This window comes from Dryobates pubescens, chromosome 15 (assembly GCF_014839835.1).
Source record: "Dryobates pubescens isolate bDryPub1 chromosome 15, bDryPub1.pri, whole genome shotgun sequence".
Taxonomy (NCBI): domain Eukaryota; kingdom Metazoa; phylum Chordata; class Aves; order Piciformes; family Picidae; genus Dryobates; species Dryobates pubescens.
Window position 1 is genome coordinate 8,425,984 of NC_071626.1, and position 23,031 is coordinate 8,449,014.

General features: G+C 49.8%; 1 protein-coding gene across 3 annotated transcripts; it reads right to left on the reverse strand.

The window, feature by feature from the left end:
• Positions 1-513: 513 nt before the first annotated feature.
• On the reverse strand, positions 514-21,273 carry GTPBP1 (GTP binding protein 1). Of its 3 annotated transcripts, XR_008462617.1 has the most exons (14): positions 21,065-21,273; positions 15,497-15,608; positions 12,640-12,820; positions 11,329-11,677; positions 10,736-10,859; positions 8,378-8,492; positions 7,797-7,941; positions 7,486-7,668; positions 5,196-5,331; positions 3,837-4,015; positions 2,785-2,982; positions 2,476-2,517; positions 1,790-2,050; positions 514-1,175 (listed from the first exon to the last, which is right to left on the reverse strand). XR_008462617.1 is itself a non-coding variant. In XM_054167892.1 (13 exons), the coding sequence occupies exons 1-13, from the start codon at positions 21,254-21,256 to the stop codon at positions 1,958-1,960; spliced, it is 2,049 nt and encodes a 682-aa protein (XP_054023867.1). In that variant the 5' UTR covers positions 21,257-21,273; the 3' UTR covers positions 514-1,957. The 3 variants fall into 3 exon arrangements, 2 of the variants coding, with proteins under 2 accessions (XP_054023867.1, XP_054023868.1); XM_054167892.1 differs by having other exon boundaries at positions 514-2,050; XM_054167893.1 differs by lacking the exon at positions 2,476-2,517 and having other exon boundaries at positions 514-2,050.
• Positions 21,274-23,031: the final 1,758 nt, after the last annotated feature.

The following is a 23,031-nucleotide window of genomic DNA, read 5'->3' on the forward strand; positions in this document are numbered from 1 at the left end:
GCCTCCTGCTCCCCTTGGAAGTAGAGGGCAGTGAAATCAGATGCAGTTTGATGCTGCTACAGGGCCAGAAGACAAACCAAACCAGGCCCTCCAGCCTTGCTTAGCCACACTTCACATCCCTCACAATGAGGGTGCTATTAGTGTTGTAGCCGCCTATGGTTCCTCCCTTGCCAGGAGAGTGCTGGTATTTAGGCACAGAGCTTGGAAAGGATTCTCTGACCTCCCTTTCCACCCATGTGCTGGCCACTTGCAGTCTCTGAGGCAGTGGATCCTTGTCTCCAAGCCCTGTTCCTCACCTCTCCCATGCTGCTTAATGTTCTTGGAGTGCTGGTGCCAGTGTTGGGAGATATGCTCTGCCAGCCCGAGCCTGCTGTCCTCAGCTTGAAAGCCTACCTCGGATCACAAGGTGAACTGGAATGAACTCCACACAAGTGCCACAGCGTGAGAAATGGAAACACCCTGCTAAGGAGGCACAGCAACTTTACAGTCTCCCTACAATTCAAATGGAAGTCCTTCACGGGAGGAGGAAGCCCTCAGAAATCCAGACAGACCGCACCTGCTGGGGAAAGCAAAGACTTCCTGAGGATGCCACCTCCTCCTCCCTTAGAGTGCTACCATACTCCCAACAGCTTGTGACAAACCAGTAGAGGAGAACTCCCATCTTTGTGGGAGCCAGGTGAAGAGGCAGGGTTAGAAGAGATCAAAATAAGCAGGACATTGATCACTTGCACAACCCAGGGGTAAAAAACATTGTAACAATAAAGTTCATAGAGTGCCCTTGCAGGGCCTGCCTGGAGAGGCCAGTATTTGTCATTAAAAGAAAAAAAACTGAAGTCAGAAAAATTACCACATGCTTCCAAAGCTGAAAGTACTTCTGTAGGTTTGGTACCAATCCATCATTGTCCTCTTCGGCCACGTGGGTACAGGACAACTCCTACCTCCGCCAGGGCGAGGTTTGGCCAGCGAGTTCCAGAAAAGATCTGGAAAATCTTGGAGTAAACTAAATCAAGTCACATTTGCTGGTGTCTCTGTTCCCACTTGTGCTCTCTGTCCATCGAGGTGAGAAGGCTTTCTCTGGCTCAAGGCATGGACCAAGTGTTCCTGCACTATATTCTTAATGCTGTCAATTGAGCTGCCACAGCCTTGAGAGGCAGCAAGATTTGCTCCGGTGTGCTCTGAACGAACAACAGGAGAAGCAACATGATGGGGAGGGGAACAGAATTAACAAATGATTGCCTGTTTCATTGTGTCTCTAAAATCTTAAGTGCTATCAACATATTTGAGAAGGATATTTAGTATAGGATGCCTCAACATCAAGAACTGCTTTCCAAATTGCTTCTCGCTTAGATCTCCAACTACTGAACTTTCTTACCGCCTCCTTCAAGCTTCAGTCATTACAACGTTAAATTAACCTCACACAGAAATAGTTTAGATGGAGGGAATCCAGAAATGTATCTGGCATGAGCCACAATGGCAAGGAAATGATGCCCTATGGAGCCATCCTAAGTAATGAGTTTGAGCCTTTGCAAGTCTGAAATTTCAGGCATTTGATAAGCCCTGGATGTGAGACAGCACACAGGAGGAGAGCAGCAAGTCCTGTGGACAGGCTGGGGTGAGGGAGGAGGGAGGCAGCTAACTGGCTCTTCTCAGTTCTATCCAGACTCTCATCTTCATGCACACAAAATAGAATAAAAACTAATAAGAATAAAAACTAAGCCCATAATGTACAAAAATGTTGTTGACAGGGGGAGCAGGAAGGTGTCAGTTGCTCAGTTCTCTGTGTCATCACCTTCATTAGCTTATAAATTATGCTCCTCTCCATCACTTCCTTTGGGGAGGAGAGACGATTCTTCTGCAGCCAATCAGCTGGGATGGGTTTTGGTTCAAGCTGCTCTGGATCTTTTGGATAAGAAATGAAGGGAAAGGGAGGAATTCCTCTGCAGGAGGAGTAAGAAATTCAGCAGCCACTGGCAGGAGTCACACAGGCTCCCTGAGATTTCACTTTATGACGCTGACCCCCACGTCTCCGGCCTCCTCCTCCAACTTTTGACTGAAAAACAAGAAGAGACACTTCAGTGTGCAGCCACCTCTGAATCAGAGCATCAGCACAACAGCAGCTCAGATGGATTACACACACATTCAGACAGCAGGAGTGACTGACCAGCTTCCTACCAATGCAGGAAGGAGGTAAGGCAGGCAGACACACCATGAAGGAAAGAGAAGAGACAGCTACACCATGAAGTTCAGGCCTTCAAGCTGGGGGAGGACTTGCTTTCCCAGTTTTCTGAATGCCTCACTCCCACAAGAGTCAGCAGGTGGCATGAGGCTCAACATCTGGGAAATCAAGGCCTCAGGCTCCCTTGGCTTGCAGAACAGGAGAGCCCCACTGCCCCCCTACCAGGGCTCTCCTCCTAACCTGACTGTTCCCAGCCTCAGGCCACCAAGCCCCCATTCTCTTTTAAAGCAGCCAAATACCTTATTGCCCTCACGGCTGTGGGGCTCTTCATCCAGCGCAGGCTGAGGGGAAGCAGCAAAGAGAGAGAAGCAGAGGTAAGCAAGAACAAAACCAACAGAGACTCTCAGGGGGAGGGATGAAACAAAGAGCAAGCTGGGAGCACTAGTTACAACCACAGTGACACTGCAAGAAGACAGGAGGAGATGTGGGATCAGTAAGAAGCCACAGGAATATGCAAAGGGAGAGAATCCCTGTCAGAGAGCCCTCCTTCAGCAGCCAGCCTTGCTCAAGAGAACAGCTAGGACAGACATGCTATTTTCCTTCCTTACCAATGGTTGTAGGGCAGTAGGTGTCAGTGGCACTGCAGATGTTGAGGGGGCTTCATCCCCAGCTGGTGGGCCTCCAGCTGCTGTCCCAGCTGGGGGCACACCATCCTCTCGTTTCGTAACAGCTCCCTTCTTGGTCGACTGCATCTTGATCTGCTGTGGCTTGGAGTTCATTGGTGAGTTATTGGTGGTCTGGAGTAACTGCAAATTACAAAGGGAGCAGCCAAAATCAGCATTAGAACAGCTAGGCCAATCTGGCAAGGTTCAGTGCTGCTTTTTCACACAAAAGCTTTGAGAGAATTGATACCAACAGCCACTGGGAGAAGAATGCAGCAGCAGCTGTTCAAAGAAACCACAGAATACATCTGGCTGGAAAAGACCCCAAAGATCATCCAGTCCAACTCTGGACCCAGCACTGAAGGGTCAACACTAAACCACGTCCACAGGCTGCTTAAACACCTCCAGGGATGGTGACTCCACCTCTGCCCTGGGCAGACCATTCCAATGTTTGATAACCCTCTCTGTGCAGAAATGTTTCCTAGCATCCAGCCCGAACCTGGTGCAGCTTGAAACCATTTCCTTTAGTCCTGTCACCTGACACCAAGAAGAGGCTGGCCCCCTCCTTGCTCCAACTTCAGGTAGTTGTAGAGAGCAATGAGGTCTCCCCTCAACCTCCTCTTCTCCAGATGAGAATCTAGGCCCCTGAGCTGTTCCTCCTCACAGGGTGGAAAGGGCCACTCAGCTGAGGTGACACATAGCCCTCCTCAGTATGACTCAAAGGGACCAGTTATGAGCTGTGAGAAAGAGACCAAGTCACAAGAACCAGAGGCCTCTGGCTCACTTCTCACCTTGGCACTCCCTCATCCATCCCAGCTAAAGACCCCACCACACAACAAAACACATTGTCCATCCACCAGCCGCGTCGGGGCTGACATTTGCGACTGAAGGGTGGTCTCCTCCCTCAAATTTTCCAGAGCCGTCCGGATTTCCCTGCCGGCTTCTCAGTGCCAGAAGCAGCCAAGGGGCAAAACCCAGCGGAACTCTGCAGCCTTTACCTTGGTGATGGTACCCACGGCCTTGGTGCGGCCCTCCCGGAAGACCAGGCGCTGGTCTATGTGCAGGTACTCCGGGGTCTTGATGAAGCGGAAGTGCACCGTGGCTTTGTCCCCCGTCCGCAGGCAGTCCTTGTCCATGCTGAGGATCGTGGCCGTCTGGCGGATGCTGCCGCAATGCACTGCGAATGGTAACGTACAAAGGGCCTTCACCACCTGTGCAGGTGGTGCAGCAAGCTCCAGACACAGCTCAGCAGCTCTTGCTACCCTACAGCTAACAGCGCCGCGTTTGGAATGCAAAGATCCGCTGTGGGCCACAGACAATGTAGGTCACACAGCTGAGCTCCTGCAGTCCCCAGAACCAAATTACACACAAGCCACCAAAGCTGCCTTGGAACGGAGACTTTCTTGAGGCACTCTCACCAGAATCCTACATGCCAAGCAGCCAGGCTAGAGGGTGGACCTACAATGAGTCTTTCAGTCAGCATCTGAAGCTGAAGAACCTTTGCACCACAAAAATCTGGCTGAGGCAGGCTCCGAGAGCACTCAGAGTCACAAATCTCCTTCTAACCTACATTCTTCACAGAATCACAGAATGGTCAGGGTTGGAAGGGAGCTCAGGAATCATCCAGTTCCAACCCCTTGCCATGGGCAGGGACACCTCACACTAGATCAGGTTGCCCAGTGCCCCATCCAGCCTGGCCTTCAAAACTTCCAGGGATGGAGCTTCTACCACCTCCCTGGGGAACCTGTTCCAGTGTCTCACCACCCTCATGGGGAAGAACTTTTTTCTAACACCTGAATCTCCCCACTTCTAGTTTTTCTTCATTCCCCCTAGTCCTGTCATTACCTGACACCCTAAAAAGTCTCTCCCCAGCTTTCTTGTAGGCCCCTTTAAGATACTGGAAGGTCACAATAAGGTCTCCTCAGAGCCTTCCCTTCTCCAGACTGAACAGCCCCAACTCTCTGCATCTGTCTCCATAGGAGAGGTGCTTCAGCCTCTGATCATCCTCGTGGCCCTTCTCTTATCTTTCCTGTAATAGGGGCTCCAGAACTGGATGCAGTACTCCAGGTGGGATCTCATCAAAGTGAAGTAGAGGGGAAGAATCACCTTCCTTGACCTGCTGGCCACGCTTCTCGTGATGCAGCCAAGGATATGATTTGCTTTCTGGGCTGCAAGTGCACACAGACTTCACTACTCTCCTCTGTCAGCTCCCTCCCCTCTCTCTAATGCATTGCAGGGAAAGGTCAAACCAGGAACTATGGCTTACACTCAGGCTGATGAAGCCATCGGGAGAAAAATGATCTGTCTGGAGCTGATACCACCGGGAAACAAAGATGACAGAACATTCAGACACATACCCATGGCCTGATACCGTGGGCTGATGGTGGTGGGGTGATGGAGCACCAGAATTTCAGCTTCAAACTCCCATGATGCTTGTGGATTCAGGCGGGGTGACACCATTACCATGCCTTTCCTGATGGAAGAACGCTTGATCTGAAAAGCGGAGATGAAAAACCTTAGTGCGATTCTGCAGGGAAGAAATCTGCTGCTCTGGCTGCCTGCATCCAGGAGGATCCTAAGGGATTGCACACATACTAGCTGCTGCTTACCAAAAGGCAAAGCCAGAGCTGTTCAGCAGTATGTAACAACTGTATGCAAAGGTTGCAAACATCAGGTTCAGCTGAGGTTTCCAAGGAAGCTTTAGCTGTAGTGCTGAGAATGCTGGATACTGGCAAAGAAGTTTTAATTCACTGATCCTTTGAAAGCAAAGCACATCCTGGGTGCACACTACCCAAGCAGATCACAGGATGTTAGGGGTTGGAAGGGACCTCTGAAGATCATTGAGTCCAATCCCCCTGTCAGAGCAGGATCATAGAATCTACCACAGGTCACACAGGAATGCATCCAGGTGGGTCTTGAAAGTCTCCAGAGAAGGAGACTTCACAACCTCTCTGGGCAGCCTGTTCCAGTGCGCTGTGACCCTCACAGTGAAGAAGTTCCTCCTCATGTTGAGGTGGAACCTCCTGTGCTGTAGTTTATATCCACTGTCCCTTGTCCTGTCACAGAGTGCAACTGAGCAGAGCCTCTGTCCCCTCCCTCTTGACACCCAGCCCTCAGATACTTATAAACATTTATTAAATCCCCTCTCAGTCTTCTCTTCTGCAGAATAAACAGCCCCAGGTCTCTCAGCCTCTCCTCACAGAGCAGTGCTCCAGTCCCTTCATCATCCTGGTAGCTCTCCCTTGGACTCTCTCCAGCAGATCCCTGTCCCTCTCAAACTGGGGAGCCCCAAACTGGATGCAATATTCCAGGTGAGGTCACACCAGGGCAGAGTAGAGGAGAGAGAGGATCTCTGGTCACACAAAATTCTAAGACCAAACACATGAAGTTTCATATAGCTTAAACTATATCCCCTTAAAATCAGTGCAGCTTCTACTGACAAAGTCTTTGCACCAGAGGAATTGCATTAAATTTGGCTAATTTTCAAGCCTCTAATTAAGAAGTTGGTCCTACAAGTTGAACTGAAGATGGTAAATACCCTGCCTAGGTCACTAATGCAGCTGCAGCACAAGAAGAGACTTTTCTTGCAACGTCTCTGTTTTGTTACACAACTCCAACACTGTTCCTCATTCACAGTATCACAGTATCACAGTAACTAAGGTTGGAAGAGACCCCAAGGATCATCAAGTCCAACCTGTTCCAACAGACCTCACAACTAGATCATGGCACCAAGTGCCACGTCCAATCTCCCCTTGAACACCTCCAGGGACGGCGACTCCACCACCTCCCTGGGCAGCCCATTCCAATGACGAATGACTCGCTCAGTGAAGAACTTTTTCCTCACCTCGAGTCTAAACCTCCCCTGGCACAACTTGAGACTGTGTCCCCTTGTTCTGGTGCTGGTTGCCTGGGAGAAGAGACCAACCCCCTCCTGTCTACAACCACCTTTCAGGTAGTTGTAGAGGGCAATGAGGTCACCTCTGATCCTTCTCTTCTCCAGGCTAAACAATCCCAGCTCCCTCAGCCTCTCCTCACAGGGCTGTGCTCAAGGCCTCTCCCCAGCCTTGTTGCCCTTCTCTGGACACGTTCAAGTGTCTCAATGTCCTTCCTAAACTGAGGGGCCCAGAACTGGACACAGTACTCAAGGTGTGGCCTAACCAATGCAGAGTACAGGGGCACAATGACCTCCCTGCTCCTGCTGGCCACACTATTCCTAATACAGGCCAGGATGCCATTGGCCTTCTTGGCCACCTGGGCACACTGCTGGCTCATGTTTAGGCGGGTGTCAATCAGCACCCCCAGGTCCCTCTCTGTTTGGCAGCTCTCCAGCCACTCTGACCCCAGCCTGTAGCTCTGCATGGGGTTGCCGTGGCCAAAGTGCAGCACCTGGCACTTGGACTTATTAAATGCCATCCCATTGGACTCTGCCCATCTGTCCAGTCGGTCGAGGTCCCTCTGCAGAGCCTTTCTACCCTTGGGTCCCACCCCTGTCAGGTGGAGCAACCTGGAACCCCCAGAGGTTCCATGGGGTTTTGATGCACTGTGAAATGAGGCAGCTAAGGTCTGCAGAAGCAATCTGATTGCAGAGAGCCCTCTAGAATTAGGAGGGTGGATCCTGCTGTGGGAATCTAGAGCAGATCACCTCACCTTCTTCAAAGCAAAGGAGGCAGTCTGGCCTCCCCGCACTTCTTTGACAGGCATTCTCTTGCGGTGGATGGACTTGACAGCAATAGGCAGGAAGTTGCCAAGGGGGTCTGGCCCCAGCAGCAGGGTGTCATTTAGCTTGATTAAGCCTCTCAGTGTTGTCCCAGACACAACTGTTCCTACACCCTATGCCAAAAAAGAAAAAACCCAAACAGTAATTGAGGTTACTCAACCATGCTATCAGAAGAGCTCCAGACCTTCCCTCTCTAGGGAAGAGGTCTTCCTCGAGCTGAAACAGGGAGCAGGGCGCTCACCGGGACAGAGTAGGTATCATCTATCTGGAATTCTGCTGGCTCTTCTTCCCTGTAGCTGGTCCGTGGAGACAACAGGTTAAGAAACATCTTCAGCAAATCCAGGTTCTCCCCAGACACATTTGAAATCTGGAATATTGGGCACATCCTGTAACAGAAAATTGGTAAAAATGGAATTAGTTCACCTCCCTGCCTGGAATTCCAGGGAGGTGCAGGGAGACATCCAAAATCCTGAGACTGAATTCAATACACAGTACTAGGGAGAGCCTGGCAGTCAGACACACAACACTCCACGTTTGAAAACCTGCAACATTGCCTCTGCCTTCTATCAGGACTAGGTGTAAGGTTCCAGGACTGAAGGAAGCTGAACACCCTGCCATCTTCTGCAGACTGCCCAGAGCAGCCTCTCATTTCTGTCAACACAAGCAGGCCAGTCTCAGAATCAACACATTCTCATGGAATCAACACATCACATGGAAGATGCAACCTTCACACACCTAGACAATGGGACTCTCTTTCTGAATCTTCTCACCCAGACTCCAAATAGGATTGAAAGAGAAACAACTCTCCTCTAGTCCCGTTACCTCTCTGAGCTGAAGTTGGAGGCTGTTACAATGACATCATCCTTGCTTTGAACCAGCACGGGAATCTTCCTGCACCCTGGGGACTTCAGCAGTCGCTGTAACAGCTTCAGGGTTTCTTAAAGGGTGAAATGAATATTGTTAGGGCAGCATCTCCTGTCTTTATAGATCACTTTTGTGAGGTCTCTCCCCAAAGGGAGACTGTGCTCTTGCCACTAACAGACAGAAGATGGCTAAAGGTGTATGAGTGAGACAGAGTTTGCTCCAGCCCTTCCATTTTGTGCCAGCTAGCCTGCTGCCAAGCACCACTATGCATGGACACACATTGCACCTGCAAGGGCAATGCTGTGAAACAGACATTTTATAGCTGTCACTAAGCAGCTTTAAGCAGTTACAAGGTATTTCCTCTTCCTAGAAAGGATCTTTCATACTGAATTCAGTGAAAACCAGCAGCACTCAGGAACTGAAATATTGGAGAATGTGTGACTTAGGAATCCATGCTGACCAAACCAACCTCAACAGACTTTCCCTGGCAGTCGACCTACACTGAAAGGTTAGAATCACAGAATTGTTTCAGTTGGAAAAGACCTTCAAAATCGAGCCCAACCATTGACCTGACATCACCATGGCCATTAACCCATGTCCTGAAGTGCTATGTCTAATGTTTTTTGAACACTTCCAGGGATAGTGACTCCACCAGCTCCCTGGGCAACCTATTCCAACACCTGACAATCTTTTCAGTAGAGAAATTTTTCCTAATATTCAATCTAAAGCTCTCCTGGAGCAATTTGAGGCCATTTCCACTCAATCACTTGATACTGGGGAGAAGAGACCAAGTCCCACCTCATAACAACCACCATTCAGGTAGCTGTAGAGAGCAATGAGGTCTCCCTTCACCCTCCCCTTCTCCAGATGAGAGAAGAGGTAAAGTTCACCAGCACAGACTAGGACAGTGCAGATGGACCAGATCCAGGAATAAGAATTTGGGGACAAAAGTAATGGCTCCCAACTTTGACCTTCTGCCTCTTTTTCATTTACTTCCTAAGCCTCCTATCTACCAGCCTGCAGGGGCATTACCTGATGCACTAACATCAGCCTCCTGAAAAATGCCTTACAACAAATGAGGGAAAAAGAGCAAGTTAATATGGGCTTAAAAGAGAAAACCCATTTCTATTCTGTAACTGTCATCCAATTAGCTGCTTTTTGTGAACAAATGATTGCCTACAGCCAAATAATGTTTGGGATACAGAAACACAAAACATCTAATCATTCCATCTGCTGCTCTTCATACCTACACTTGAGCCAAATTCTGTGTCTATTTAATTTAACAGAACATGACACAAGAGTGGCCTTCTCCCGAGGGCAGCTCTGCTCTCCTCACCCCAAGCCAAACCTTCTCCTTCTTTCCCAGTTATTAGCCTATGGTTTGGCCTCGTTTTTATTTGCCAAACATCTACTATATTTAGATTACCTTCTGATCACATGTGTCTGTTTACCTGAAATTTAGGGTTTTTACAATAAGGAACTAACCACAGGCAGTACCAGAAGCATTCAGCTTCCCAATTCTGAGGACTGATTGTCAATAAAACCACATTGCCCCAATTAACCATGGCATGTTCCTGAAGGTGTGAGAAAGACATCAAGAGGATTTTAAGGATGAGTTAGACACAGCCTAAAAAATATCAAGCATAGGTTAAAGGGACACTGCTGAGTTTAGAGGGGCTGCTTCAACTGCTGCTGAGCAAAAAAGGTCACTAGCCCACACTGATCACTGCCATCTTCACAGCCATTCCTGCTTGTGCCTAGTCCAGTTAGGCTACCATAGGCCACATACAGAGCTGCTTTGAACCATGGTTTTTTAAGTGTTACTTGGTTGTTCAGACAGAGGGAGCAGCTGCTGTAGTTATGCCAGCGTATCTGAAAAGTGCCCAGGTGAGCAGGATGTAAAAAGCAGCTGCCTCTTCACCTCATGCCTGCTGGAGAACAGGTCAGATCACAGCTTAAGATCATGCTCAAACTGTGGGCAAGGAGGAAAAGAGCCTTCGAGAGAGCTTCCAGAACGTTCTTCCACGTTTAAGTAACCAGAGAAAAGGCAAAGCCACAACTCCAGGCAGCTGTATGCTTTTCTCCTTGAGAGTCCACTTTTGGTTTGCCTACCTGAGTCTCCCAAGTGAGGTAGTTTTAAAGTGAGTGAACTGCCTGCAAAATGAGCTAGGGAAAAGGATAGATTTCTGAGAGGTGTTTAATAAGATGCAGTCAAAACCAGGTAAAGCAGCTTTCCTCCAGCAGATACTCCTCAATGCAGAGGACAACAGCACATAGAGGCAAGAAGCAGCCCTGGAATCAGCTTTTAGGACTCACCTTGCAGGATGTTAGCAGGGCACATGTCGATCTTGGTCACCACAACAAAGACAGGAACATTAAGTGCGAGCGCCAGGCCTAAGTGCTCCTTGGTCATTCCAACAATCCCAGCATTACTGCCAACCTACAGCAGGGAAACAAGACACAGTGATGTAAACATGCCTCCTGCAGTGAGCTGAGTTACAGGGAAGATCTTGTGTCAGATGTATAGTAGGCTGTGGTTAGGTTGTAGACATGTCATTGGGACTATACAAGCAGACCCAGTTCATTTTGAATGTTGTTGGACAGACTAGGGACTCTTCACTCCTCAGTCTTAGCAAGGTGTTCCAAAATCTTACCATTTTCAAGAAGCTTGCATTCAAGAATCTTGCCTTCAAGAAGCTTGGGCCTGTCTGAAACTGACAGTACTGGGGTACTTGCCCCAGAGCCCTGGCTAGATAGCCACAGCAGCTGCTGTTCTCCACCCTCTGGGAGATGCTGCCTCCTTCCACAACCCCCCACACAGGGACATTCCAACAAGAAAGAAATGGAGGCTGTTAAAGCTGTGAACAGCCCTGCTCCTGCTGGTGCTGTACATCTTTCTTGCTACCTACCATAAGCATGCAGAAGTCAGGCAAGTGGCCGGTCATGCCAAAGACGGTGGTTTTCAGATACTTTTCATGACCAGCCAGGTCAATGAAAGTAATGACCTTGGTGGATTTCTCACATATCTTTGTCCATTCCAAGCTGCCACCGTGGCTGTCAGGCTTGTTGACCACGTTGCCCTCACTGTCAAAGCCCAGGATGTCATTGCCCACGCTGCTGGTGCGGCCTGACTCGATCTCGTGCTTATGGCGGAACAGCTTTTGCCGAGCAAAGCCTCGACCATTGTCCAGTTCACCATGTGTCAAGACACCTAGCAAAGTGCTCTTTCCTGCATCCACATTGCCAACCACTGCTACCCTAGAGGGGAAAGGAGAAAGGAACCTGGTAAAATCTGATACCCATAGAAACAAAGAAGCAATCAACGCCGCCCCCAAACACCACTGTCCCAGTAAATAATTAGCTTTTCCTCCCTCACCTTCAAAGAGAGATTAATTGCAATCAGAGCAGAGATTCTTTCACCATTACTAGTTAATAGTGGAGATCCCAGACTCTATGGAAGCCTGTGGAAATGTCACTATGGAGTCCAGAACAGTCAGCTGAAGCTGACATTACTTGTTGGCATACAGAGCAGCTCTCTACAATCCAACACAAATACTGTGTCAATTAAAAAAACCAACATTAAATCCCAACTTGGTCTACAATACCTCTGCCTTTTTCATATCCCTCATGTGGCAATAGCACAGGTGCCAGGCACTAGGGAGAGCACAGAAGAGGAAAAGCTCAAACAACAATGTAACATTTTAGGGGGAAATCCTTTCTCACAGCCATCTCCTTCCTTGTGGCTGTTGGCAAAGCTGGGAAATCCATTCCATCCAGGTCTGGGCAGACACTCAAGTCATGTTATACAAACTATTATGTGTCCATTAAAATGTGGCTTGAATCACCACAGTCCTGGAATAGAATTGAACCCTTAGTCAAAATACTCTGTTCCAGCAGCGTGCGTGTATGCGCACACAGACACACACACGTGACTGGGATTCCAGCCCACAAAAGCTCCCCAACCTGCCCAGCTGTCACCCAGACAGCAACAGCCCCCAGCTAAACACAGGCAAATCTCCACAAATTGTTTATTCACAAGAGAGACACCAGCAACAACAAAAAGGTGATTTCATTAGTAAGGAGTGGTCAAGCGCAGTTCCCTTTGTTGGGTAGCTACAACACCCAGACTCAAAGCAGCATCGCTGGCTCAGCATCACAGACTGCTCACATAGTAAAAATGCAGCTGGGCTGCTAGCCCTGTCTCCACCCTGGCTCCTCACCTGACCTCCAGGAAGTCGTTGTCACCCACACGTTTCCGAACGAGGTAGTCGCGCACCTTGCCCCCGGCCTCCTGGTGCTCCCGCAGGAGGATCACGTCTGCCTCGATCTGCTCTGCCATGCTCTTCAACGTGGCATACGATGCTTCCATGTCTGCCTCGCTCAGACCATATTCAGTCCCATCTAGCATGATGTTGAGGAGACAAAGGACAGTCAGTGAGCACCACCTTGCTACAGCCAGCAGCAATGTCGTTCTAGAAGCCTTGGACTTTCACCCCGATCTGGGTTTGTAGGTGGGGTGGAGATGTCAGACATGTCAACAGAACAAGCACCCTTTGCTCGAAATAAAACAGGATGCTCTTCACTCTAAGCCTTTAAAGCACCACCTTTCACCTAGAGGAGTTTTACTCACAATTTCTGCAAGCAAACCCTTAGGGATTGACAAGACAGACACATTTCCATCCAATTCCTTCACTTCACGTGCTGGAGGTACTTTGTGTGCAATTTCCTTCAGTCAGGTAAAACACCTCCTCTCTCAGTGCAGCCAAGGGAGAAGCATTAACAAAAGGAATGCTTTGACTGTAATATTACCACAATTAACCAGTGAATGTGGGACCAATTTAAACAACCAGCCTATTTTACAAAGCCACATCCCAAGTGCATATTTTCTGCAAGTCTGGCCTGTACAGCAAGTTCTTTAGTCCCCACGTACTCCAGTTGAAACAATGTTTTTGGCATGTCTCACTAATTTCAGCCTGGCAGTTGAAGGAAAAGCTGACAGCACATGAGGCCAGAAAAAAAACAAACCAAGGCGGCAGTGCTGCCTCTGAACAGTCCACCTAGGCAAAGACCTGATGGTCAGAGCAAGCCAGTGGCAACTATCTAGACAGGTTTAAAGGCCTCCACAGCTTTCAGCTTCTCTCCTAACCCAGGTGCTGATTCAGATTTGGGGCCAGAATCTCTTCTGTGGGTAAAAAAAATATCCAATGAACAAAGGTGGAGAGCCACACAGCACCTGGATGACCCAAGCTACTGCTGTGTATGCGTGGCTGACTCATCAGCTGGTAAGCAGGAACTGCTGTTTGCATGAACTAATCAGCGTTTTAACTACTGCACAGCTTTACAGCAAGTAAAGTTGCTGGGTGACTTCCAACCCAGCTCATAAGCTGGTTGAGGAGCTGTTGAGACAGTACAGAAAACAAAACCCACCCCATCTGGCATCTTGTGTAATAGATGGAGAATGAGAAGGAGGGGACAGAGGGTAAGAGCCAAGGGAGAAAGAGAAGAGTCACTCCTGGTGAAGGAATGAGTTTTCTGGCAGGTTTGACTTTTTTCTCAGTCATCCAAGTTGGGCATCCCTGATGATCAAAATCACACACACTCAGAGTGAACTAGAAGGACCAACAGAGGCAGGGATAGCCAAGATAATGCTTTCATCTGTTGGCTATTGCTTCCAATTTATAGAAAAGATCCTCATCTTCCTTGACTATGCAGCAATACAAACAAAAGTCTGAAGTTTAGCTCACAGTACCTCATTGCAACAGCCACCAGTTAACACTTGCAAGAGAAAGCAGTTCCTAGCCTGACTAGCTAGATCTCCACTGCAGATGTGGTTATCCCAAACATCAAGGATTCAGACTACATGTGGGAAGCTCACTTGGAGACAAGACTATTATCCCTATGACACTGGCTGCATAACCACTGGACATCTAATCCCAGATAAGACACCAAGAAAATGCAAAAAGCATGCAGTTCTCAAGTAATCCATCTCTCTCCCTCCATTATCTCAATCAAGTCTGGCACTGATAACCAGCAGATACTCAATATATTTGAAACATGCCTTTAGCCTTACAATAGCCATAGACAATTTTTTTTGCATTTAGAAAATACATTTCCATTTCAGAGCAAGGCCATGGTAAGGAGTAGTCTACCAGCATCAGCTGCAAAGATTCAAACTGTGAAAAAGAACAAAAAAGGTCATCTGTGCTAAGTGCTAAATTCTGCAAAGGGTTGTAGCCAGGAGGGGGTTGGTCTCTTCTCCCAGGCAATCAGCACCAGAACAAGAGGACACAGTCTCAAGCTGTGCCAGGGGAGGTTTAGGCTCGAGGTGAGGAGAAAGTTCTTCACAGAGAGAGCTGTTAGCCATTGGAATGGGCTGCCCAGGGAGGTGGTGGAGTCACCATCCCTGGAGGTGCTCAAGAGGGGCACTTGGTGCCATGGTTTAGTAGTCATGAGGTGTTGGGTGACAGGTTGGACTTGATGATCTTTCAGGACTTTTCCAACCTTATTGATTCTATGATTCTATGAAATGACTGCAGTCACCTGCCCCCAAGTAATGTGGCAATAAAGGCCTCATGCTTTGGAAAGGGAAACCTTTCTCTCCATAATACAGACATGCACTAACAAAGGAAGTCAGCAGCATATATTTTGGCTGCCTGCAGTATCTCCAATACATTCCTGTGGGGTAAAAACATTGTTGTTTGCACTGGAGAAGTGAACAAAATCAGACAGAACAAGACCTCCAGCAGACATTGAGGGTGTCTGTATTAAAACTGTGGCTGTAACTCCAAATCCTCCTTCCTTTTCTGGACTGCCTAGACAACTTCTGCCTTATTTCCCAAAACAATAGTAATTTGTATGACCTCACACAAAAGATGTGTTTAGCTCCACTAAGTCAGACAACTGCTGGTAGGAAAGAAATAAAAGAATCTGTCCCACATGATATGCTATACTTCAAGTTGTTCTGGAGAAGTACTACCTTCAGCAGCAGGCCAGTTGCATGAACTAGGTGTTTCTTATAACTGTAAAGGTGGGTTTTTTGGTGGTGTGGGTTTTTCTTCCTGAGGAAGCAGTACTCACCTGATCCTTGACCAATGACATAAATGGTCTCCCCACATCCCTCATCAATTCTCTCTGACATCTGCCGGAGCAAACTGTCGTACTGCTCTGAAGTTGGGCTCACCATAACCAGCTGGAAAAAACAAAAGAAGATCACATGTCCGTTGGCAGGTGTCAAGCAAACAACTTCAAAACTAGCTTCAGCTGTAAGGACAACCAATCTGTGTGTTTTATTGAAAGAGAAGGGCTCTTCTTCAAGGACCACTGTCTGGTGGCTTGTTTTTGTTGTGCTTTGTTTTGGCTTTTGTTGCTGCTTTCTTCCAAACCAGCTTCACTGAGGGCTTGTGACACTGCACAAAGTTATTTGTCTGAGCTCAGCGTTCATTTATGGTGGAAGACATACTTCAAAGCAAATAAGAATACCAAGCATGTTACTTTGAAGTAACCAGTGTTTAAAAGCCACATTTGAGTGAACATCCCACTGCTGCTTCTGTGTAATATGTTTCTATGCAAAGAAAACAGAAATGGGAGAAGATATTTTCTCCAAAGATATTCCTTAGCTGGGTACTCATCTCTGCTGCACAGAATGCTGCTGCTCACCCAAAGCATGACAGGACAGCCAGAGCTCACTGCAGAGCACATCTAGGCACCAAAACCCAGAAATCTCATAAGTCTTTCACATACTTAGCTCCCCTTTTGTTTTTTGAGGGAGAAGAGGGGAAGGAGAGAATAAGAACATGCATTATTTTCAAACTCCTAGCAGAACTTTAGGTATTTTGTGCTACAGTGCTGAGAGGCAGGCATAGAAAGCAGTTTGTATGAGCCTATTTGGACATTTCACCACTGAAGAGCTGCACTTCTGCAAGTCAGCAGCTCCATTACCAACAAGCATTTATTGCAACAACCACGACTTCTTCTGCCTTTGCCTGCATAGACATCAAGAGAAGGAAGAAGTGGACAGGAATAGAGAGGAAAATAAGGACAAGGAGACAGTGCTTCAGGAAGGAGTTTTCTTAGAAGACAGTGATATAGCACCATTCTAGGCAAACACCTGCATCTCTCAGGCAGTACAGCTGATGAGGCTCACACAGAATGGCCATACTGCTGCTGTGGTAGACCAATGATACCTTCATCAACAATTCATGACCAACTGGCTACCTGCTCTCCAGCTGCCTCCACAGTTACAAATCTACTGGGGGCTGAGCACCCTGATACAACACTTCAATCACTACCTGTTGTGACTGGGATAAGCATTTCTGTTCCAAAGGCACTTTGGTAAAAAGTCATAAATGCTATCACCTACCAACAGCCCCATGAGCAGGCACGCCTGTGCCACAATACAACACTCCATGAAACCCATGCTTCCACTAGCTATCCTCACAGAGATGTTCCAAAATCATGCCCAGAAAGACATACTGCCCTTCACTATGCAAAAAGGATAGTCTGAGATCTGTGCTAGATTTGCTTAAAACATGCAGCTTACAGCAGTTCAAGCATGGCAAACATTCCCTATCAACACAGCCAGACCCACTAGCACAATGTGTATTCAGGAAGCAATTACCTTTACTACCTACTACCATGTAGCTAATGAAGACCTTTATTAGAAATCTAGAGTGTAAGGGAACCCCAAATCCCATAAACTATGCTTAAGCAGCTTTCAAACCTATAGCAATGCATGCATTTGGAAAACTGAAGCACATACAGCAAGTGTTGGTTAGAAGGTTTAAAGCAGCCCAAGCAATGATTTCCCCAAATGTTAAGGGTCACAAAGAGCACAGCTGCAAGGGCCAGACAGCTACAAGAGAGACAATCACCTTCATGTGCCTCTTTCAGGGACATGCCCTACCTAAGCCTTTAAACTACATGGCATGGGTAGCAAAAGCACTCTGATCTGGAAGGCCACAGTCTTCCTACTGCATACTACAAAGGACTGAGTCTTGTCTTTATTTGCCGTTCTTTCGGATTTGTTTTCTTCTTAAAGGAAACCACTGGGTCTAAAGGCACTTAGAGGGAAATCAGCAGCTGTTCTGAGGCTTCATGTGTGCTGATGTGTGGGGCTTGTTTTGCCCAGCAAGCACTTTCTGGAATTCCTGGAAGCACAGCAGTCAGGCTCACTGTTCAGGTGAGGGCACCGGTGCAGGTCAGGGACTATTAAGCAGGCTCTCATACACACACACATCAATGTGGGCCACTGCTGTAGAGGCACACTAACTTCAGCTTCTGCAAGTCTCATCACCAGCTTCATTTTCCTGTGAGTTCAAATGCTTCAGCAGTGTGAGTGGGCAGGGTGCTGTCTAAAGTACATCTCAGATGCACAGCTCGCTGTAGCCTTTCTTCATGGTGTCAGGTAGGAGTGCTGGGGGCTCAAACAGCGTGGTATCCACACACATCTGCTCAAAGTACTGTTTACCCACCCTGCTGCTTTCATTGCCATGCAAAGGTCTGCTGAAGGGTATTCCAGACTGCCTCCAAAGCCTACCCTGGGGCCAGTGAAGTTTACAGCTGCCATAGTGGGATGTCAAGAGAAGCACATACAGAACAAACAGAAGCCTTCATGGATCACACCTTCCAACGCGGTTCAGCACCGCTAATGGCTGCTTCTCTAGTTCTGCAGTTTCCTAGGTCACTCTAACACTTTACTTGGTGTTTTGAAGATCTCTTCAGCCAGCCTCCTGGACAGAGGGAGTCTGTTCTTTGCCATCTCCTGGGTGGGTGAGAGGCCCTCCACCCTGGCCTCTGTCCTTTTCTTGCTTTTCACCTTTGAGCAGTCCCCGCCACGCTTGCACTCTGTATTTGGGCTTTTCAGAGTTTTCATGAAATAAAACATTTCACTTTTCTTCCTTCCACCTTGCCAGGCACTGAGCAGTTAACAGAAGTCACATGGGTCTAGAAACCTCAGAATTCCTACAGAGAAAAAGAAAAGTAACAACCAGTTATTGGTTTAGTCTCATGACAGCAGAAGGAAACACATCTCACCAGTTCCAGATGCCATCTCTGAAATTGCTTCCCAATCTCAGGGCAGAAGCAGCTTTTCCCACATTTCCCCTGATCAGTTTTGGGATTAACACACACCAAAGGTGGTTAATGGCTACATCTGTCTGAGCTTACTCCAGGGGAATATGTTGGACTGCACCATTCTGCACTACCCAGCAGCCAGAAAGAGGCCATAACATTAATTAACAGCAATTGCAAGACACCAGCGAGCTTGAGCTCAGGTTACATCTGCACTACTACAGGCAGTCCTTAAAAGAGAAGCATCCCATGTTCATGAGGTGCACAAACTATCAAGACTAAAGGCAAACCAAATATTATGGGGAAGGTAGTGCTGCTTTCTTGGAATAACACAGCTTCACAATTGGCATGGCTGGAAAGCCACTGGGGGGAAGGCACCTTCTGTAATGTCATATTTTGCTTTTTATTTCCTGTGGACACACATAGCTCAAGTGCTATTAATGTGCTGCTGTCAATGTAGAGCCAATGTAAGTATCAGCTTCACTAATAACCTTGTGGGATATGGTTCTGACCTGAAAGGGGATTACTGCTGCAGTGTCTTAGCACCAAAGAGAAAACAAACACCCATCAAGATTGACATGACAATGAATTTGTGCTGATGAATGGAACTGTTTGCCTGACCAGCAGACAAAGTGCACTTGATAACTCAATCCCAAAGTGTTCCTTCCTAAAAAGGGCACACCTCACAGTGAGCACACTGGAGGAGGACTGGGAGAAAAGTATGTAACACACCGAGGGGGTAGGTCGGACCAGGACAGAAGCAGCCACTAGCAAACAAATTAACTGGAGTGGGAATCACCATTTTAAGCAGGAATTGGAAGACAGCAATTCAACTGGGAAGACATCAAAAATGGGGGGATTGGGTGGGGCAATTCTGCATTCTGACACATAGTAAGAGACTAACTAGGAGAGATGGGACAGAGCTCAGCACCCATGCAAGATGGGGATGAATGAAAGGTCTAGGAAAAAGACAGCAGGGGTACACTGCTGTATGGAAAAGTAACTTGTAATAAAGGTCAAAAAAAAAGCTTACCTATTGCCTCCTTAGTGCCTGCAGATTTCTAGGAATGGGAGACAGGCTGGCATCACAAGTGGAGGTTGTAGGAGAAAAGCATTCCTCTTTCTTCATCACTTTTGGCCAGATTCTTGGCTGTGAAGAATCAGTGACACAGCCCTCAGTGCCCTCCTGGGCCCTCTTCCACATCAGCCACATCCAAGACAAAGCACAGATCGATATTGGCATCCTGTATCAAAATCTGGTCCAGCTCACTAAGGCATGAACAGGTGGCTCAATAAATACTGTGGCTTTGATTTCTGCTTTTTGCTGTAAGACATCTTCACAACATTTGTTTGAATACAGTTACCACATTGTAAAATATCTGGTCATTCCCTCAAAAACAAACACTTCTGCGTCCACACAACACAATTCCTCTCTCTCCATTTCTCCACAAAGGGCAAGAAAAATCCATGACTTTGGAACAATTCCAGCGGGAAGCACGATGAGGAAGGACGGCAGGGAAAAAAATAAAAGGAGGAAACACCAGCTATGCTGACTGCTGGATCACATAATGGCAAGTGGATCAAATCACACTGTCAGGAGACTTCAGAGTGGGAGATGGCCTCACAATTCATCAAACTCTTGGCAGCAGAAGAGATCAGTTAATCGAGGGGGGGAAAGGAGACGGTGCAGAAAGGCAGCTGATGCAGTCTGTGGCAGGCCCTGGTGTACACGTATTACAATGAACCTCCCTGAAAGGTGGAAGTGTGAACGGATTCTGACAGAAGACCATCACACAGCTGTCACTTCGACTCTAGAAAGAAACTGCACAAGGTCAACAGACCTTCTTGTGTTCACTTAACTCCAGCTCGCAAGAGCAAGGCACCCTTGTTGCTGAGCCCTTGTGCTCAAAAGTTACGAGCTCTGACTTGCTTTCGAGATTGTGAAGGAAGCCCCAGAACCAGTACAACTGGCAGCAGAGATAACTACGGAGAACCAGCGCTGAGGAAAAACGTGAGACGTGAGACGTTAAAGCAGCTGTCAATTTCAAACCCTGCGCTTACTGAGCGGATGCAACACCCGCTGCAGGCGCTTCCCCGAGGAGTCAAAGAGGAGAAGGAGCAGGACGGACAAGCCTGTCAGCACCCTCCTTTCCCGGCCACGACACAGCTCTCTCGCAGCTCTTCGTAGCTCAACTTTACTGCACTTCTCCCGGCCGCCTCCCGACGACACGGCGGGCTCTGCCACCCGGCCCTCCGCGTCCGGCCGGGTGATGTTGGGGCTGGAGGGACCCAGCTCCAGCCCATGGAGGAGCTCCGGGGTGACGTCCCCCTACCCTGTCAGAGGCAAGTGTCGTCGTCCCCCCCCCCCAGCCCCTCGATCTTCTGAGGTGAGGGGAGCAGCTGTGGCTGTCGAGCTGGCCCTAGCTGTCGAGTCGGGCCGGCCCTGGCTGACGGGCCACCCCGCTCCGGCAGGGCTAGGAGGCATCCTCACGGGCAAGGCGGCAGCCAGGGAAAGGGCAACACGGGGCCCGGCGGGATGATGGCGCTCGCCACCGCCCGCCCCCCTGCCGGGCCTACCTTACTGGTGAGGTCGATCTCGGGCTCGCCGTTGAGCGCCTCGCCGTCCTCGGTGTCGAAGGCGGCACGGAGGGGACAGGCGGCCGCCGCTATGCGAGGCCCCCCGCCCGGGGAGCCGGGCTCCGGAGCGAACATACAAGCCGGCACCGGTGAGCCCCCCATCGGGGATCGACTCCGTTCCGCCGCCGCCATCTTCCCTGTCCCGGCCCTCCTCCTCCTCCTTCTCCTCCTCCTGTCCCGGCCCTCCCCTGCCCGTGCCCGCCCCTCCGCCCCGGGAGGCGCGGCGGCCCTGCCCCCGGCCCGCCAAGGCAGAGCAAACCAATCAGCGGGGAGGAACGGGGCTATTATCCTGTGGCCATGACGACGGAGGGCCGGGCGGTTGTTATTCATGAGGGAGGGACACACCCCCGCGGAGCGCGCGAAGCCAATGGGAAAACCGCTGCCAGCTCGGCTTGTTTTCTATAAATATACACACAACAGAGTCCGCTCGACGTGTCCCGTGCCTCCCACCCAATAGGAGACCTGGCCCTCCTGACAAACAGCCCGAGAGACCAATCAGATAAGAAGATTTGAGCGACTGGGAGGGACTAAACAACTGTCAAGATGAGCGGGGCCCTCCCTGGTGCGTGGGTACTCTCTCAAGCTAGCAAATGAGAAGGAGAGACGTTTTCACGGACAGTTTTATAAGCCAATAGAAAGGGGAGAAAGCTCTCCCGCTCTGTATCCAAGACGCGGGCTTGGCTGTTGGGCCCCGGGCGCTCCGCTGAGGTGGCGGATGCCGGCAGCTCTTACGCCTTGCACAGGAGGCCGCCAGCTGCCGGGATGGGTCAGCGGTCGGCAAAAGGACCAGCCAGTCGCTGCACAAACGGGAACAGCCGCGCCCACCCCCTCATGCCCTGGGCTCCTGACAGAAATCATCTCTGCGGTCCCGACTACGTGCCGGGCGAGCCCGCGGTGTTCGGACTGTGAGGGGCGGGACGCCAGCGCCAAAAGAAGGAGAAAATCCCGCCCACTGGGGGGGTTTGCGGGCTGGCAGGTAACCCAGAAGCGGCAAGCAGGCGGCAGAGAAGCTGTCCGACCTGCTCCTCCACTGGGCTAGCCATCCGCTCAACTGCCACAAGCTCCAGCTTGGCCCAGAGCGAAGTCGGAGAATATTTATGTCTATTCAACAGGCGGTAAACCACTTCATTTGTCCCGGCTTCTTTATCGTAGCGTGAGAATCGACGGTCTTATTAATTAGGCAGGCGAAAAGAGAAAGGAAATTGAAGTTCAGGGAAATTAACTCGCCTACAGTTATGCAGCAAACCAGCCGCAGGGCCGGGAATGAACCCTGCCTGCCGTAAACTGCACACCGGAACATTCCCTACGCCAAGCCCTGCCTGAGCCCCGGCAGCAAACCCAGACGGCCCCCTGCCCATCTCTGGGCACGAAGCCGGCAAGCCATGCCGCCGCCCACGTCCGCGTCGGACTTCTAGGGCGACCCGGAAAGTTGGTTGCGGTTCTGAGGCGGGCACTGACTCCGCTGCTGTCCCGGGATGTGATGGAGTCCAGCCCGCAGCAGCACCACGGGCCTGCTGGCACCTCTACCCTCAGGCCGCTCCGCGCCGGCCGCTGACGTCAGGGGGCGGGGGCGAACGAGCGCCCTCGACGTCGGCGCGTGCGGGGCGGGCCGCGGGGCACGAGCGCCGCGGGGGGAGGAGGTCACGGGGCGGAGGGAAGGGGAGGGGTGGGGAATAAGAGCGGAGCCAGTGGGGCTGCGCGCATGCGCGAGGGGCTGTCGTTGTGGGGCGGTCGGGGTCGAGGAGCGGGTGAGGCGGTTGTGGGGCCCGGAGGCGCCTCAGCGGCTACCCTCGCGTCCCTCCTCAGCAGGCGCCTCGGCCTGGCGACGAGCCCCGAGGGGTGGGGAGGCTGCCAGGCGGGGGCTTCCCGTCAGCGCGGGGTGGACGGGGGACTGTTGGGGCGGGGGC